Source organism: Rattus rattus, chromosome 1 (assembly GCF_011064425.1).
Source record: "Rattus rattus isolate New Zealand chromosome 1, Rrattus_CSIRO_v1, whole genome shotgun sequence".
Lineage (NCBI taxonomy): Eukaryota > Metazoa > Chordata > Mammalia > Rodentia > Muridae > Rattus > Rattus rattus.
Genome location: NC_046154.1, coordinates 199,897,806 through 199,913,672, shown reverse-complemented (window position 1 = coordinate 199,913,672; position 15,867 = coordinate 199,897,806). Strand labels below are relative to the sequence as shown.

Below are 15,867 nucleotides of genomic sequence, written 5' to 3'. Positions count from 1 at the left end.
TAGTGGGTCATTTTGTGCACCAACTTGACACAAGCTGGAGTTATCATAGAGAAAGGAACCTCCCTGGAGGAAATGCCTCCATGAGACCTAGCTGTAAGGCTCTTTCTCAACGAGTGGTCAAGGGGGAAGGACCCAGCCCATTGTGGGTAGGGCCATCCCTGGGCTGGTAATCTTAGGTTCTATAAGAGAGCAAGCTGAAGCAAGCCAGTAAGTAACATCCCTCTGTGGCCTCTGCATCAGCTCCTGCTTCCTGACCTGCTTGAGTTCCAGTCCTGACTTCCTTTGGTAATGAACAGCAATGGGGAAGTTTAAGCTGAATAAACCCTTTCCTCTCCAACTTGCTTCTTGGTCATGATGTTTGTGCAGGGATAGAAACCCTAACTAAGATACCAGTCTTGAAAAAGACAAAACCACATCAAAACAAAAATGTGTCTGTTCACCTGAAGTTGTTGGTCTAACACTCTGGATGGTGACGTCTATCTGAGGTCTCCATGTGTTTCACAGATGTCCCTGCTGGTAAATACTTTGCTCTGAGAATGGGCCATAACTCTGGCAAATATCCTAGGACAAAAAATAATTCAGAATCACCCTACCTGGCCAGACTAAGGGCTGGGGAGCTAACAGCCTTTAGCAGGTGCGCGTGGATTGGGAGAGAGTAACTCACAGCAGAAGGACCAGTCAGTATAAGCATTGGAAAGCCAGGCTAGAAGAGCACAGAACTGTAATTCTAGCACTCAAAGGGCTGAGGCAGGAGAGTCACAGATTCAGAGCCAGCCTGGACTATACAGGGGAACCTTTCTATGAATAAACAAACCAACAAACATTAGGAAGTTCAGTGCCCCAATTAGCTGGATAAAAATATTTTTCTCTCCTATAAACTTACAAAAAGACAGTCTTACATTTATTTATCTGTTCTTGTGTGTCTGTGTGCACGTGTGTCACAGTGCTCATGGGGGAGGTCAGAGGAGGAGCAAGCTCAGGCCATGAAGGTAGGCCGCAAGCCCCTTTATCTACTGAGCCATCTCGCTGACCCTTTCACCCAATCTGAAGAACAAACATTTCTCATCCCCTCACACTGGTGCAACATTTCTTACATCACTTGTTAAATCAATACCTCGTCAATCATTTGTGGGAGGCAGAAACCTGGGTTTTTCTTTGAGGCTGGCTGACTCTTTCCCTAAAGTGACTGGGCCCCACAGGGAAGGCACACAGTGGTTCGAAGGTGACCTCAGGTGTGAAGATAATGCTGCCACTCCTGGCTGAACACACTGCCCTTTAGTCAGGGTGACTGGGAAGTTAAGAAGGTGTCAATGAGTTCCCATAGACGAAGGTTCTAGAATAGTGTCTAGTATACAGTAAGAGCTCAAGTAGTGCTCAGTGAAATTTCTGTCCTTATCCAAGAGGCCTTCTTTAGGAATAATGTTTCTGAAATAAAAATATCATAGCAACTTTCTTTACATTCCCCCTTCTATAGATTTTCTTCAATCGTTCGTGAATAAACTGGTACTGGTGTGGAGGCAGGGCTAAGTTGGTAGAAGACCTTCCTGGAAGTCTGAGGTGTCAGCAGTCTGAAGGTAGCAGGATCAGAAGTTCAGGGTTCCCAGGTGTAGTAGTTTATACCTCTAATCCCAGGACTCAGGAGGTAGAGGCAGGCGGGCCTCTGTAAATTTGAGGCTAGCCTGGTCTACACAGTGAGTTCTGGGACTGCTGGAGCTACACAGTGAGATGTTTGGGGGAAAGTGGGAAGGAGGAGGAGGGGAAGGAGGAGGAGGAGAAGAGGAGGAGGAGGAGGAGGAGGAGGAGGAGGAGGAGGAGGAGGAGGAGGAGGAGGAGGAGGAGGAGGAGGAGGAGGAGGAGGAGGAGGAGGAGGAGGAGGAGGAGGAGGAGGAGAAATCTGGAGGTCTTTAACTAGCTGATGAGTCTGGGGCCAGGCTAGGATATCCAGTCAGACCCAGCCTCAAAAACAAAGTACTTTACTGTTCAAAGTGTTATCTTCTGTTTTTTATTTTTTTAAGATTTATTTATTTGTTTGTTGTGAGTACACTGTCGCTGTCTTCAGACACACCAGAAGTGGTCATCAGATCCCATTACAGATGGTTGTGAGCCACTGTGTGGTTGCTGGGAATTGAACTCAGGACCTCTGGAAGAGCAGTCAGGGCCCTTAACCACTGAGCCATCTCTCCAGCCAAAGTGTTTTTATCCAAGTGTGTTCACCTAGTGAAATCTGCAATTATTTGATGAATGGCCCTCAGGACTTTTTATTTCAGGTGACTTTTGAGAATCCTTTATATTTGCCAAATAATCTAAGTGTTGATGCCACTTTGCTTTCTGCGAGAAGCCAGAAGTCTATTGATCATGGGTGCACTTGTCCTTTTTGCTTGGCTTTCTTTTCAGCCATGACCCAAAATAGGTACTGGTGAGTGGAATTAGCGGTGAGCATCTTAGAGTCCAGAGGGTTAGAGGAAATTATGACTTATGCAGCATGTGTGCGTGTGTGTGTGTGTGTGTGCGTGTATGTGTATGTGTGTTATGCACGATTGCATTGCACATATGTATTCACATATGTGAATGAAGTTAATATCAGTTGTATATCATGTTGCCCTATTACTATGATTATTATTTTATTATCATCATTATTATTATTTTGGAGCAGGGTCTTACTACATAGCACTGACTCTCCTGTAGCTCACTATGTAGACCAGGCTGTCCTCAAACTCATAGAGAGATCCACCTGCTTCTGGGTCCTGACTGCTGCTATTAAAGGCGTGTGCCACCATGACCAATGAGAACACCCTTTGGGGGGACTGATCTCCTGATAAACCTGGAGCTCACTGATTTGACTAAACTGACTGGCCAGTGAACCCTCAGGACCTCCTGTCTCAGCCCCCCCAATCCTGGGGTTACAGATGCCATCTGTCACATGTGGCTTTTTATGTGGCTGTGCGGGAACTGAGCTCAGAGCCTTGTGCTTACACAGCAAGCACTTAACCCCCTGAATCATCTCCTCAGCCCAAATGCCTTTAAGATACTATGTTTGTGTGTGCCTGCTTGTCTGTATGTGCACCACGTGCCTACAGTGCCTACAGTGCCTACAGTGCCTGAGGAGGTCAGAAGGGGCTCGGTCCCCTTAGCTGGAGTTACAGGCACTTGTGAGCCACTCAGTGTGGGTGCTGGGAACCAAACCCAGGTCCTCTGCAGGGGCAGCTGTTGCTGTAAAATTATAAAAACTGTTGTCTTTTATCCTCCACTAGATCCAGCACCACAGTGCCCCAAGATATCTGGTAGATGTCTTCATCTCAGTCAGCAAAGCCTCTCACCTGCTTTGCTTTATCTCTCTGAGCCTGGCAACAATCTCTCTACCCATCTAGTTCCCAAGGCAGGTTACCGCCATGCCAGACACACACATCCCAATTCCATGGTGGCCCAGTGTCTCTGCCACCACACACTCTTGAACTTAAATCACCACATGAAAGAACACACAACACAATAACCTCTGATCCAATTGATAAGATATAAATTGCTCACCTAGACATACAAAGCCCTGTACACATCCATCCCTTAAGAATATTCATAACAACCTGTAAATATACAGAGAGGAATCTTAACATCCACCTCTATGTTTTCTCAGCTGCCTCTCTCCTCCTTGTTCCACTCTCCTCCCCTCTCTAAAACTTTTCTCCCACTCATCCTTCCTTCTCGTCCAATGACAGGACTCATTCTATCTTGTACCTGTCTTCACCTGCGTGATGACATCATCCTACAGGTGGCAAGGGCTCCTAATGCTGAGCCATCTCTCTAGTTCCCTTACATTTATTTCCTTTCTGGAATATTTTTGTTCTTTTTCTATTTATATTTCCTTGGGGAAATGAACTGGTAGACACAGAAGTGCTGATTTTCCTTCTTTCCTCATACGTTGGAACCCCACAGTGACCAGACCAACATCATATCTGAATCATCCCCATCTAGACCTCCTTGAAGCCATTCTCACAGGGACAACCATTTGTATCTGTATGTTTTCACATGGTTGTGGGAATTCTCTTGACTGCCATGACCGAAGTTTGAGACCTGAGGTGGTTTGAATAGGAATGGCCCCCATTGGCTCATAGGTCATTAGGGAGTGGCACTACTTGACAGGGATTAGGAGGTGTGGCCTTGTTGGAGGAAGGATGTCCTTAGGGGTTTCAAATGCTCAAGCTGGGTTCAATGTTTCTTTCTTCCCGTGGTCTGCTGATCCATATGTAGACCTCTCAGCTCCCTCTCCAACACTATGTCTGCCTCTGTGCCATCATGTGTCCTGCTATGAAGGTAATGGACTAAACCTCTGAACGGTAAACCAGCCCCCAGTTAAATGCTTTCCTTTATAAGAGTTTCTGTGGTCCTTGTGTTTGGTACGGCAATAGAACACACACACACACACACACACACACACACACACACAAATTAGCATATTTATGTGTGTATATATAATAGCATATGTGTGTATATATGCAATTTGAATATTTTCACTCCTATTCTCTTTTCTCTCTCTCTTACTATTGCATTTCTCAAAACTTAACCAAGGCAACTATTGTACACTGTAGTTGTCTTCAGATACACCAGAAGAGGGCATCGGATCTCTTTACAGATGGTTGTGAGCCACCATGTGGTTGCTGGGAATTGAACTCATGACCTCTAGAAGAGCAGTCGGGTGCTCTTAACCGCTGAGCCATCTCTCCAGCCCACCAAGGCAACTTATAAAGAAAATATTTAATTGGGCTTATGGTTTTAGAGGGCTAGAGTCCATATGGTGGAGCAAAGGCAAGAAGGCAGGAACAGGTGAGAATTTACATCTTCATCCACAGGTCACAGGCAAGAGGCAGAGAAGAAGGAAGGGGAAGGGGAAGGAGAGAGTGCACACGTACATACCCAAGGAATGGTGTAACCTCAAAGCCCACCCCCAATGACTCATCTCTTTCAGCAAGGCCACACCTCTAATCCTTCCCAAACAGTCCCACCAACTAGGGACCATGTATTCAAAATAGGGGCATATGGGGGCCATTCTCATTCAAACCACCACATTACCTGTGTGCCAAATGCAGGTTTAGTGTTCAAAGAAGTCAGACGTGTGAGTCAGATGCCCTGGAACTTGAGTTAGAGATGGTTTGTGAGCTGCCACACTTGGGGTTGGCCCCGGGTCCTCTAAAGAGCAGTGAGTGCTTTTACCACGGAGCCATTTCTCCAGCCCCCTATTTGGTTTCTTTATCTTTTGAAGGTGATGAGGAATCATTCATTATGTGATGAACTGTTGTCTAGGGCTGTGAGGTATGAGGGGGAAATCAACCGATTAAGTACTTAGGGGAGTGCTCTCCCTGGGCTAAGTCTTACTTGGTGATGAGGAAATGCAGACGATGTAGTAGGATCTACTGGACTAGGGTACAAGGGTGTGGGCATCATTTCAGAAATGTCTCCGTTTAGTTTAGTAGTTCAAGGTCTGTTGGATTAATATGAGAAAGTCTTCTCCTCCTCTTCTTCCTCCTTTTCCTATTCTTCCTCCTCTTTCTCCTCATTCTTCTTCTCCTCCCTCTTTATCTTCTTCTTGTTCTCCTTTTCCTTCTTCCTCTCCTTCTTCTCTCCTTCTCCTTCTCTTCCTCCTCCGTTTTGTGCCATCAACCTAGGTAGGCTCAGGCTTATGGGTAGCACATGATCTTCCTAGGTCCTGAGATTTTGCAAACATAGAGCTCTTGCCTTTATGCGCTAACGTGACCTGAACTGTTATGTGTCAGGCGCTAAGCTCTTCATGCTTTATTGGACTTAATCTGAAAAAATGCTGCCATGTGAGTGCTATTATTTTCCTGCTTTGTCAGTGTGGAATGGGGTTTCAGTGAAGTTCGACAACTTATCGTGGGTCACACCATCTCGTGCATCACACGTTTGAACCCGGCCCTTCTGATCCCCGAGCCACCAAACACTTTCACTTGCACTGTTATCTTCGTCGTGAACACAATGGCAGTTACCTGAGTGACAACCACAACCATGGGGAGTGATCAAACCGAAGAGACATCGATGACGCCAGAAAGGCTATCCTAAATGATTCTCTTCTGGCCCTCAGTAATCAACTTCCATGAAAAGAACCTTTCTTATTTTTAGCTATATATACATGGATGCATTGCGGAGGTGTGTGCACATATGTACAGCCGCCTATGAGGGCCAGGAGAGAGTCCAGTCACCTGGAGCTGCACTTACAGTCAGTTGCGAGCCGTCTAATATGGGTGCTGGGGACTGTGCTCAACTCCTCTGTAAGAATGGTATCCGTTCTGAACCATAACTTTTTCCTTCTACGTCTGGGTGTGCTAGAAATTGTAGTTATTGTTTGTTGTTTGAGACAGGGATCACTATGCAGCCCTACTGGCCTGGAACCCGGGATGTAGATTACACTTGCCTCAAACTCGTGTGACTTTCTGGTCTCTGTGTCAGAGTGGGCTAGTGTAGGAGGGACCACCACACCCAGCTCTCTCATAGGATTTTTAAAAAAAGATTTAAAATTATTTTTATTTATATATATGTGATATATACATGTGTATGTGTCATGTATTTATGTACGTGTGTGTATGTCTGTCTGTCTGTCTGTGGAGGCCAGAGGAGGCATCAGACCTCTTAAGCTGGAGTCACAGCAGGCAGTTGTGAGTGGCTTGACCTAGGTGCTAGGTTTAGAAATTGTGTCCTTATAAGAGTAGCAAATGTTCTTGACTACTGAAGCATCTCTGAATCCCTTCTCTAAGGATTTTTAAGAGAAAATTCGGCACATCAGTTTTTCTTTATTTCAAGGTGGGATCCTCATTATATTAGTCCACCTGGATCAAACACCTGAATTTAAGCAATCCTCCTGCCTCAAGGCTCTTCGAGTAGCTGGGACTACAGGTGTGTGCCACTATGCCAGGTTAAGGACACATATTGTCTCACGTAACAAGCCCTAAGTAGGGCAGTTTCAGAGCTTGTTAATCCAAAGACCCAAGAAGTCCCTTTAATCATTCAGCTTGGCCAGATTCATGGTGTCATTTACATCCATAATTTGGCATCAGAACTCCCAGGTACCAAGTCCAGAGGGGTGTCTTTCTTCAAGGTTTGAAATGGTTCCCAAAACTTATCCAGCAAGATCTCTCTCCCGAGTTAGTGTCTCAATAGCTGGCTCTGTGCGACCAGCCCACACAAAGCTGTCTGTGGCAGTGAAGGCAACCATGACTGACTGGCCTTACGCCAAACCCCTGAGCTGCCACAGAACCTTTTATCCAAGGAGGATACTTGGGCCAAAGTGTTTAGTGATCAAAGAAGAAATGGGTAAAAGATGCGGAGTATCCATCAAGGTCTAATATTTATGGTAAAAGGACTCATATTCCCTTGGCCCCATCCTGTCAAGGATTTTTGAGATTTCTTTCACTTCATTCTTATAGTAAGCCAAAGAGAATAAAAAGGGAACATTGTTATTCCAACCCTACTGAAGACAAACCTGTGTCACAGAGTAGCTACTTAACTTTAAAAGTCACACAACAGCGGGGCAGTTCTTTAATTCCAGAACTCAGGAGGCAGAGGCAGGTAGACCTCTTGAGGTCAAGGCCAGCCTGGTCTCCATAGCTATACTAAGTTCAAGGGCTACATGTTGAGACCCCTGTCCCAAGAGGGGGCCAAAGTCATAAAAGAATAAGCAACAGGCACTGGAGGGAGGCTAACAATTAAGAACTCTGGCTACAGAGAACCTGGGTTGGGTTCAAATCCCAGGACTTACATGTCGGCTCATAATTGCCTATAATTTTATTTCTGGGGGATCTGACACCCTCTTCTGGCCTTGGAGGTACCAGACACACTTGTGGTACACAGACATAGATGCATGCAAAATGTTCATACACATAAAATAAAAAAAAAAAAGACATAAAACCAATAAGCAAGAGTGCTGTCTTGGGCTGGAGAGATGGCTCAGTGGTTAAGAGCACTGACTGTTCTTCTAGAGGTCCTGAGTTCAATTCCCAGCAAACACGTGGTGGCTCACAACCATCTGTAGTGGGATCCAAGAATGTGTTCTTTCTGATTAAATACTGGCTGGATTTTTTTTTAAGAGTGCTGTCTTTCCTTCCAATGCTGGTCTGTCTGTCCCTAGGCCATCCTCTTCCAGGTCACACAGGCACCAGTGAATTAGTGGTTGGTCAGTGTGACCTTTAGGATAAATCTCTGTGATGATATATCTGCTGTCTTAGTACACAGTAAGAATGTCACCTGTAATTGCAGGTACACAGATGTGATTGTGTCATGCACACTGTTTCATAATCTGCCTTACTAGAAACTTTCAGGAGTGAAAAAAAATATAACCCTTTGTTTTATTTGTTTGCGTTTTCATATCATTTAAAAATAGTTTATTTTTACGCATTGGTTTTTGCCGTCATGTATGTTTATGTGAGGGTATTAGTTGCAGACAGTTTTAAGCTGTTATGTGGGTGCTGGGAATCAAACCTGGGTCCTCTGGAAGAACTGCCAGTACTCTTAACCACTGAGCCATCCCTCTAGACACCAAATGCCCATGCCATCTAACTCTATTCTCTGCTCAGTAACTGAGTACTTTATAAAGGCAAGTCAAATATTACCATCCCTTTGCTCAAAATCTCTGGTAAAAAACAAAAAGCAAAACCTTTATAGCATAGTGGCTTTTTTGTGGTTGTTATGTTTTACCTTTTATTTTTTTCAAGCTGGGGATTGAACCCAGGGGGTTGAACCTTATACATGTTAGAAAAACACTCTGCCACTGAGCTACATCTGTTACTGTTACTCTTCGGACAAAAGTTCTCAACACTGGCCCTTCCACTCAGTTAGGAAACATTCCACTCACAGTTAGGAAACATTGCTTTTCTTGCTCTAATTTGAATATGCCCAGCCAGCTCACTCCTGCCACAGGACCTTTCCACATGCTCTTCCTTCTGCCTGAAAAGCATTTCCCACACACAGCTACAAGACTAACTCCTTATCCTCCTGTGCATATTTTACAGAATATGGCATGGGTTACTTCTCTCATTGCTCTGACAAAGCAATGTCATTTTCTTTGTATACATTTTCTAACCTTTAAGCATGTTCCCCAGTTAACAAAGAAAGAAGAGCTAAGCAGGCATTTCATGAGAATCTAAACCAATAAACAGGCTCCTCTATCAGTGGGAAGTGTATGGTGATTCAGTCCACTTACAAATTCAGTTCAGTGTTTGACAATAAGTCCTTTCAAAACTGAGCTGGCCTGAGTCTATTTTATTTATTCTACCCTTTCCTTGGATTTTAAATAAGACATTCTAACTGCTTAATGGGGCATTTTGAGTTTTTGCAATCTCTAAGTCCCGTGAGTCAAATCTTAACTTGGCTTTTATTTAAAATGATGATACATGAAAAATATAGAAGTACGGTAGAAATTGAAAGGCTTTTCCTTTTTGTTCCTTGAAAGCAGGAACTTTGATTAGTCATACTTGTTCATGTGTGTGTGTGTATGTGTGTGTGTATGTGACAGAGAGAGATGTGTGTGTATGAGAGAGAGGTAGGTGTGTGTGTGTATGAGAGAGAGAGAGAGAGAGAGAGAGAGACAGAGACAGAGACAGAGACAGAGACAGAGACAGAGAGAAGGAGGCTCTGTATGGCCCTGGATGTACTGGAACTCAGAGATCTGCCTGCCTCTGCTTCTCTAGTGCTGGGATTAAAGGCGTGCACCGCCTCCTGGCAACACCATACTTCTTTATCTTCAGGGCTGTGCAATAAAACCGTAAGGAGTTCTACCACTGGACTACCCCTCACTCTAATTATGATTATTTGTTTTTAAACAAATGATTCTTATGAGTTCAGTGACATGGGTCAGCCAGTAAAAGGTGTTTGTGGTTTAAGCCTAGCCACCTGAGTTCAGGACCCAGGGCCCAGGTAAAGGTGTAAGGAGAGAACTGAGAGAGCAAAGCGGGTCATCTTCCTTCCATGCGAAGGCAGGGGTGCCGGCACACAAACACTAATCCCTAAAAATAAAAAGGCAGCAGCCCCAAGTGATTCTGAAGGAATGCCGATGTCCATAAAACTCCCCTCTTCCCCTTAAAAACAACAATGGAAGATCTTTTCTGTTTCTGTTTTCAGGCAGAGTCTGTGTATACTCTAGGTGACACAGGGAACTCACTCTATAGACCAGGCTGGCCTCAAACTCAACAATCCACCTGTCCCTTGCCTCTTGAATCCTGGAATTAAAGGTATGCACAAGTGCCAACAAGCTAGGCTTGAAACATCATTTTATTCTTTCCTAGTGTGGTGGATTATAAAGTATTTTAAGCATTTTTTTTCCCTCAAAGCAGTTATAGATGGAGTAATTTATTATATTACAGGTAGATTCCACTCTTTCTACCTGTAATAAAACAAGTTTGTTAAATTTTTTAACCCAGGCTGGAGAGATGGCTCAGGTTAAGAGGTCATGAGTTCCCAGCAACCACATGCTGACTGGAAACCACTTGTAATGAGATCTGGGGCCCTCTTTTGGCCTGCAGGCATAACTGGAGGGAGAACATTACACACACAATAAAACAAACAAACAAACAAACAAACAAACCTTTAACCCACCCTTACTCAAACTGAGTATTTAATTGAAGACCCTGTTATTTCAATGACATTATTTGAATGATGTCACAGTAAGAGTTGAAGAAGGCGGGGGTTGAGGATTTAGTTCAGTGGTAGAGCGCTTGCCTAGCAAGCACAAGGCCCTGGGTTCGGTCCCCAGCTCCTAAAAAAAGGAAAAAAAAAAAAGAGTTGAAGAAGGCAAATCTTGCAACAAGTAATTGTCATATCTATATATCTATATATCTCTCTATATATATCATATTGTGTTTATTTTTTAATTTTATTTTTCTTGGATATTTTATGTATTTACATTTCAAATGTCCTCTTCTCTTAGTGGAAGAATATCGTCAGCTGCTTTGTGGTTGGGAAGAAGTCTTTAATGTAATTTTTAAAATAGGCTGTGACTCTGAGGCCCCTCTGGAGGTGAGTTCCCCTGGAGTGAAAGGCTATTTTGCAAGTTGGACACGTGAGTAAACCTACAGGAAGGCAGATTAGCCAGCCTCCTTTCTGCTTGAGGGTTGAAGGAATGACCTAGGAACCATTTCTTTTCCTTCTCCCTGTTTTCTCTCTGGTCTAGTTTTCCCTCCTCCTGGTTCTGGAGTGAAGGTTACTCACCCAGTTCTTATCCCAGAAAGGGTTATACAAAAACCCGAGGCGCCACAGAAGCAGCCGTCTCGGCCTGAAGGCGACTGCTATCTTTCTGTTTTAGTCCCAGCACTGGGAGAGCAGTGGAGAAAAGAGCTTATTTAGCCATAAGCAATGATGACTTTCTCTTTTAAAAACCCCCTCTAAAAAAAGAAAAAGAACCTTCTGCTACAGCCAGCATACCATAGCAGTCTTAAAGCTTCAAAACCTCTTTCCCATCAAGGTCTCTTGCAAGTAAATTAGTAGGATTTAAGTCAACTCCATCACTCCAAGGTGAAAACGACCCCTCCAAGTGACCCTAAGCAAAGAAAATGTCGCATTTTAAACATTTAGCTGATTGCGAGGACTTTTTTTCTCCCAAAGGGAAACCTTGTTTTTTGGTGTGTGGGTGAACAGTGTGTCTAATCTACTTGCCCCTCAGGAGGTGACTGTTTAAAACTGCTTGTGGAAGGAGACACTTATAAAGTACATTAAATTAAAACTATTGGATTGTTCGGTGATAATGAAATTTGTCCCCCAAAATCTCGATTGCTTTAGCCATCCACATTTGGGCGCGCCTTCGCCACAGGGAGGCGGGGAAGCTTTACTACCGAAGTTCAAAAGAACCAGAAAGGATGTTTTCTTTCAAATAAGCACAACCCAGTCGCTCTTACCCCACCCACCTTGCTAACTTAGAACCGTCAGGGAGGAGCCAGCCGCACGCTGTGGCTCGTCCCCCTCATGGAGGCCAGTACCACCAAGGCCGAGCCCGAAGAAGAGTGGGAAAAGTTCTCCATTATATTCCCGCCCGTTCCAAAACTTTCGGCTCCAGTAGCGGGGAGTCACTTAGGAATTCGGAATTTCCGGGCGGTTGGGGAAGCCCCAGTAGGGGCGGCGCTCGAACCCGACTTCCCCCCACCGTCCACCTCTGCTGAGCCCGAGGGGCGTGACTGGGAGCCGTGGGCGGGTCCCCACCTGCGCGCGCCGAGCTGGGCGGAACTCAGCCGTCTTGGCCTGTGGGGAGGGACCTAGGTGGAGCCTTGACTGCCGGGGGCGTGGCCTTGCTGGGACGGTGACTGGGTGGGGGCGGGTCTTGACCGGGCGGAGTCTGGCCTAAGTGGGCGGGGCTTTGTTAGGCCGGGGGCTGGGTCCAGGAGGGGGCGGGGTCGTGGCGCCGCAGCGCCGGGAGAGGGCGGCGAAGACTGCGGGAGGGGACTAGAGGGCGGCTTGAGCGGCGGCCGCAGCTGCAGCTGGACGGCCGGCGGGCGGCTCGGGGCCGCGCGCCGGGAACCTCACGGGGCGGTCGGGCGCCGCACCCCGGCCTGGCCGCCTGCGCCCCGGGGAGGCCCCCTGAGCGCAACCGGACCAGCAGCATGAGCAGCGGCTACAGCAGCCTCGAGGAGGACGCGGAGGATTTTTTCTTCACCGCCAGGACCTCCTTCTTCAGGAGAGCGCCTCCGGGCAAGTCCCGTTCGGGTCAGCCGGTGAGTGGCGTGCTTGGGGTCCTGGCTCCACGTGTCTGCGCCCGCGCTGGGCGATGCTCGCCTGCGGGCTGCAGGGCGCTGAGAGTGGCCTTTGCCCTTTCGGCTCCTGAAAGGTGCTGGGAGCCAGTGTAGTGGGCGTGGGCCGCCCGCGGCGAGGGAAGGAGGTGGAAGGGCGCGGAGCCAGATGTCCTGTGCCGCTCTGCTTGGGGACGCCGGCTGCGGGAGCAGCTCCAGGAGCCGGGAGGTCCCCGGGCCACTCGGGATGGCTCTTTCGGCAGCCCTTCTGGGTAATGGCCGGGTCACTGCGCCGTCCTAGCTGCAGTTTGCTTCTAGCTGCAGTCTGCTCGATGGCCCTGAGTAGCTTGAAGGCACTCAATGGCCAGGAATGACCGAGCAACCCCCGTGCGGGCAAGCTGCAGGGTGAATAGACCGGGCGATCATAGGTGCTCACTAAAGTCTGGGTCGCATTAGGTCCAGTTTGCGGGTGCTGCACACGTCCTAGGTAGACTTAACTCCAGAGGACTGAGCTCTACGCCGGTTTCTTCCTTTTTTGGAGGAAGGGTGCCGTGGGAAGCATGGCTTGGAAAAAGTCAGCACGGGAAGTTGTGCCAGTTTCACAGATCCTGACAAGGATTATTTTTTTTTTTTTAGGGGCGTCTTCCAAACGGGGCACTTTGGCCAAACTTGTAAGGTCGGCGCTTAAACCGGTGGCCTTCTGGCCCTGGAAGCCACACCAGGGAACGTGGCCAGCTCGGCCACTCTCGTCAGATATAAGTGCTTTAACGGAGCAAACTTGTTGCTTCTAAAAACACTGCAGACGCACACGGGACGTTTCTGTCAGCTCTGGAGTTGAAAAACAAGAGACTAGTCGTTCAGGGGGCCCAGTGATGGGGATTTTGGTGGAGAGGAACCTCTGCCCATATTGCCCCTTGCCAACCCTTTTAAGTTTAACAGGCCATTTTCTAAAGTAAAAATTCTTTATCAGATTTGGAAGTTCTAGACTTTCTGGTCTATTAAATTTCCAAACTGAAAGGAGGAGAGGCTAGGATGAAGTCAGTATTTTGAACAACAGCTAGTGAAGGGCTAAGGGTGGGTGATATCCTGCACTTATCCTCAGACTTGCCCTGTTTACTAGGGCGACCTTTTATTTTCAGTAGAATGTGCTAATGGATGAATTTGGAAGTCAGAGGTAGGCCCCGCTTGGCCTACCTCCTGTGGGTCAGGGAAGAAATGTTTTTTTTTTTTTCTTTCTCATCTAGTTTTTCCCTTTACTGCCTAGCACATTCTCCTCCCTTTTACCCTTGTAAAGAGCTTGAGCCAGTTTGACGTGTATTCCAGAGGTGACTAGTAATTTCCAGAAAACCAGGGGGTTCCTGAATTCCCCAGGTATCAGTCTCCTCCACAGGGTCAGCCAGAATGTGGTGGTTGGAGTTGTTGAGTTTAAGAATCTTGTTTGTGCTTTTAAAACGTGGAAGCAGTAACTGGGGGTGGAGATAGTAGAGAGCTTGCCTAGTACTTACTGCATAATATGGGGGTTGTGGTTCACAGAAGTGTGCTGTCTGTCTGTCTGACTGTCTGACTGTCTGTGTATAGGCAGGAAAGATCAGCAATTCGAGGTCATCATTCAAAACCCAGACACACACATTTTAAGCAGCATTTCTTTCCAGGCTTATGTACGTTTAGAGAGTCTAGATTATACACATCCACTTTTGTAATCGTCATCTAATTGTGTGGATGCGCATGTCTGTACATACAGTGCAATATTATGTGTTGAGCACTGACGTGAGTGTGTGTGACGTGTTGAAAATCAGGGCAGTAAGAGCCACTTCCTGGGTTGAGCCGTTGTTCACTGTGTCTGCTTTGAAGCTTTGTGGCCTGTTTATTCCTTCCAGCGCAGCACGTGGGATACATTAAGTTGTAGGAGTGTGTTAAAGAAAGGGTTCTTGGTGAAAGGGGGCTCTGAAGCCTGAGTTCATTTGTTTGTTCGTTTGTTTTATTTTTGAGACAGGGTCTCCACAGAGCCTTGCCTGCCCTGTAACTCATCCTGTGAACCAGGCTGGCCTCGGATTCATAAGAGATCCACCTGCCTTTGCTTCCCCTGCTTGTGCATTCACGCCTGTCTGAACCCTGAATTTCAGCAAGCATCTTTATTTTATTTTATTTTATTTTTTTTCAGAGCTGGGGACTGAACCCAGGGCCTTGCGCTTGCTAGGCAAGCGCTCTACCACTGAGCTAAATCCCCAACCCCCAAGCGTCTTTATTTAAGAACTGACTGTGTCTTTATTTAAAGAAGTTCCTGATTACATATTTGCAAATGAGGAAGTAACGCCCTCAAAGCAGTGCACGCTGGTAGAACATGTCTTTAGGGTTGGTTCAGATAACACTTCTTCACTTTGATATGATTATGGGGTAAAAGAATGTACACAGTACTTTTACCTCTTCCCTAAAAGTCGGGGAGAGCCATCGCCATAAGAATCTATTCTTGATAGCAGTGATCTCCCCCTCTCCCACGCTTATGTTGTACCACCTGCTGGAAAAGCTAAGTTTCTGGAACTCTTGCAAACATTCAGAGAAAGCAAGAGGGCTCTGCTGAATACAGGGTGAGGAGAAGGAAGCCAGGCGAGGAAACATTATCCAACGTCTTCCCATCTCTAATGATAACAAAAAGAGACATAAAGAAAACGATGTCCTTTTCTCCTTTTATTTTGTACCACGTTAGTCTTAAAAAATAAATAAATAAAAAGAGGCCTCTAGGGGGTGAAAATGCTGCCCCTACTTCACCATGCAGTTGCTTGAAGATACTTAGTTTTTTCACCTCTCTCAAACGGATCCTGTCTCATGGTTCTCCCAAGAGCCCTCTGGAGCACTGATCTTAGGAGAGGAGAGATTGTTGAGTGTTTAAAGTCTAAGGCCCCGCTAGATGCTAGGAAGGCTGGAGCCTGGATCTTCTGTTTTCTTAGCAAAATGCCAGGTTCCCTCGTAAATATGGATGTGTATATTTTAAGACTTTAGAATTTGACTCTTTCTTGCACATACTGTCTAGATGATGCTCAGCTCTACTTCGTGGATTCACCAGGCTTCAGAGGATCCTCCTGTTCTTAGTTTTAAGCAGAACCAAAAATGTTCAGTAGTTACTAAAATCAGACTGCCTAGAACTGTAGGACACATGCAC

At 46.2% G+C, this 15,867-nt stretch overlaps 1 protein-coding gene across 1 annotated transcript in view; it reads left to right on the top strand.

Annotated features, from left to right (window-relative positions):
- Window positions 1–12,384: 12,384 nt before the first annotated feature.
- Window positions 12,385–15,867, top strand: part of Rassf3 (Ras association domain family member 3) — a 472,172-nt gene continuing 468,689 nt past the window's right edge. The window contains exon 1 of the mRNA XM_032913117.1: window positions 12,385–12,695. Within this exon, the coding sequence (XP_032769008.1) occupies window positions 12,585–12,695 (111 nt within the window). The 5' untranslated portion in view covers window positions 12,385–12,584. The remainder of the gene's footprint in view (window positions 12,696–15,867) is intronic.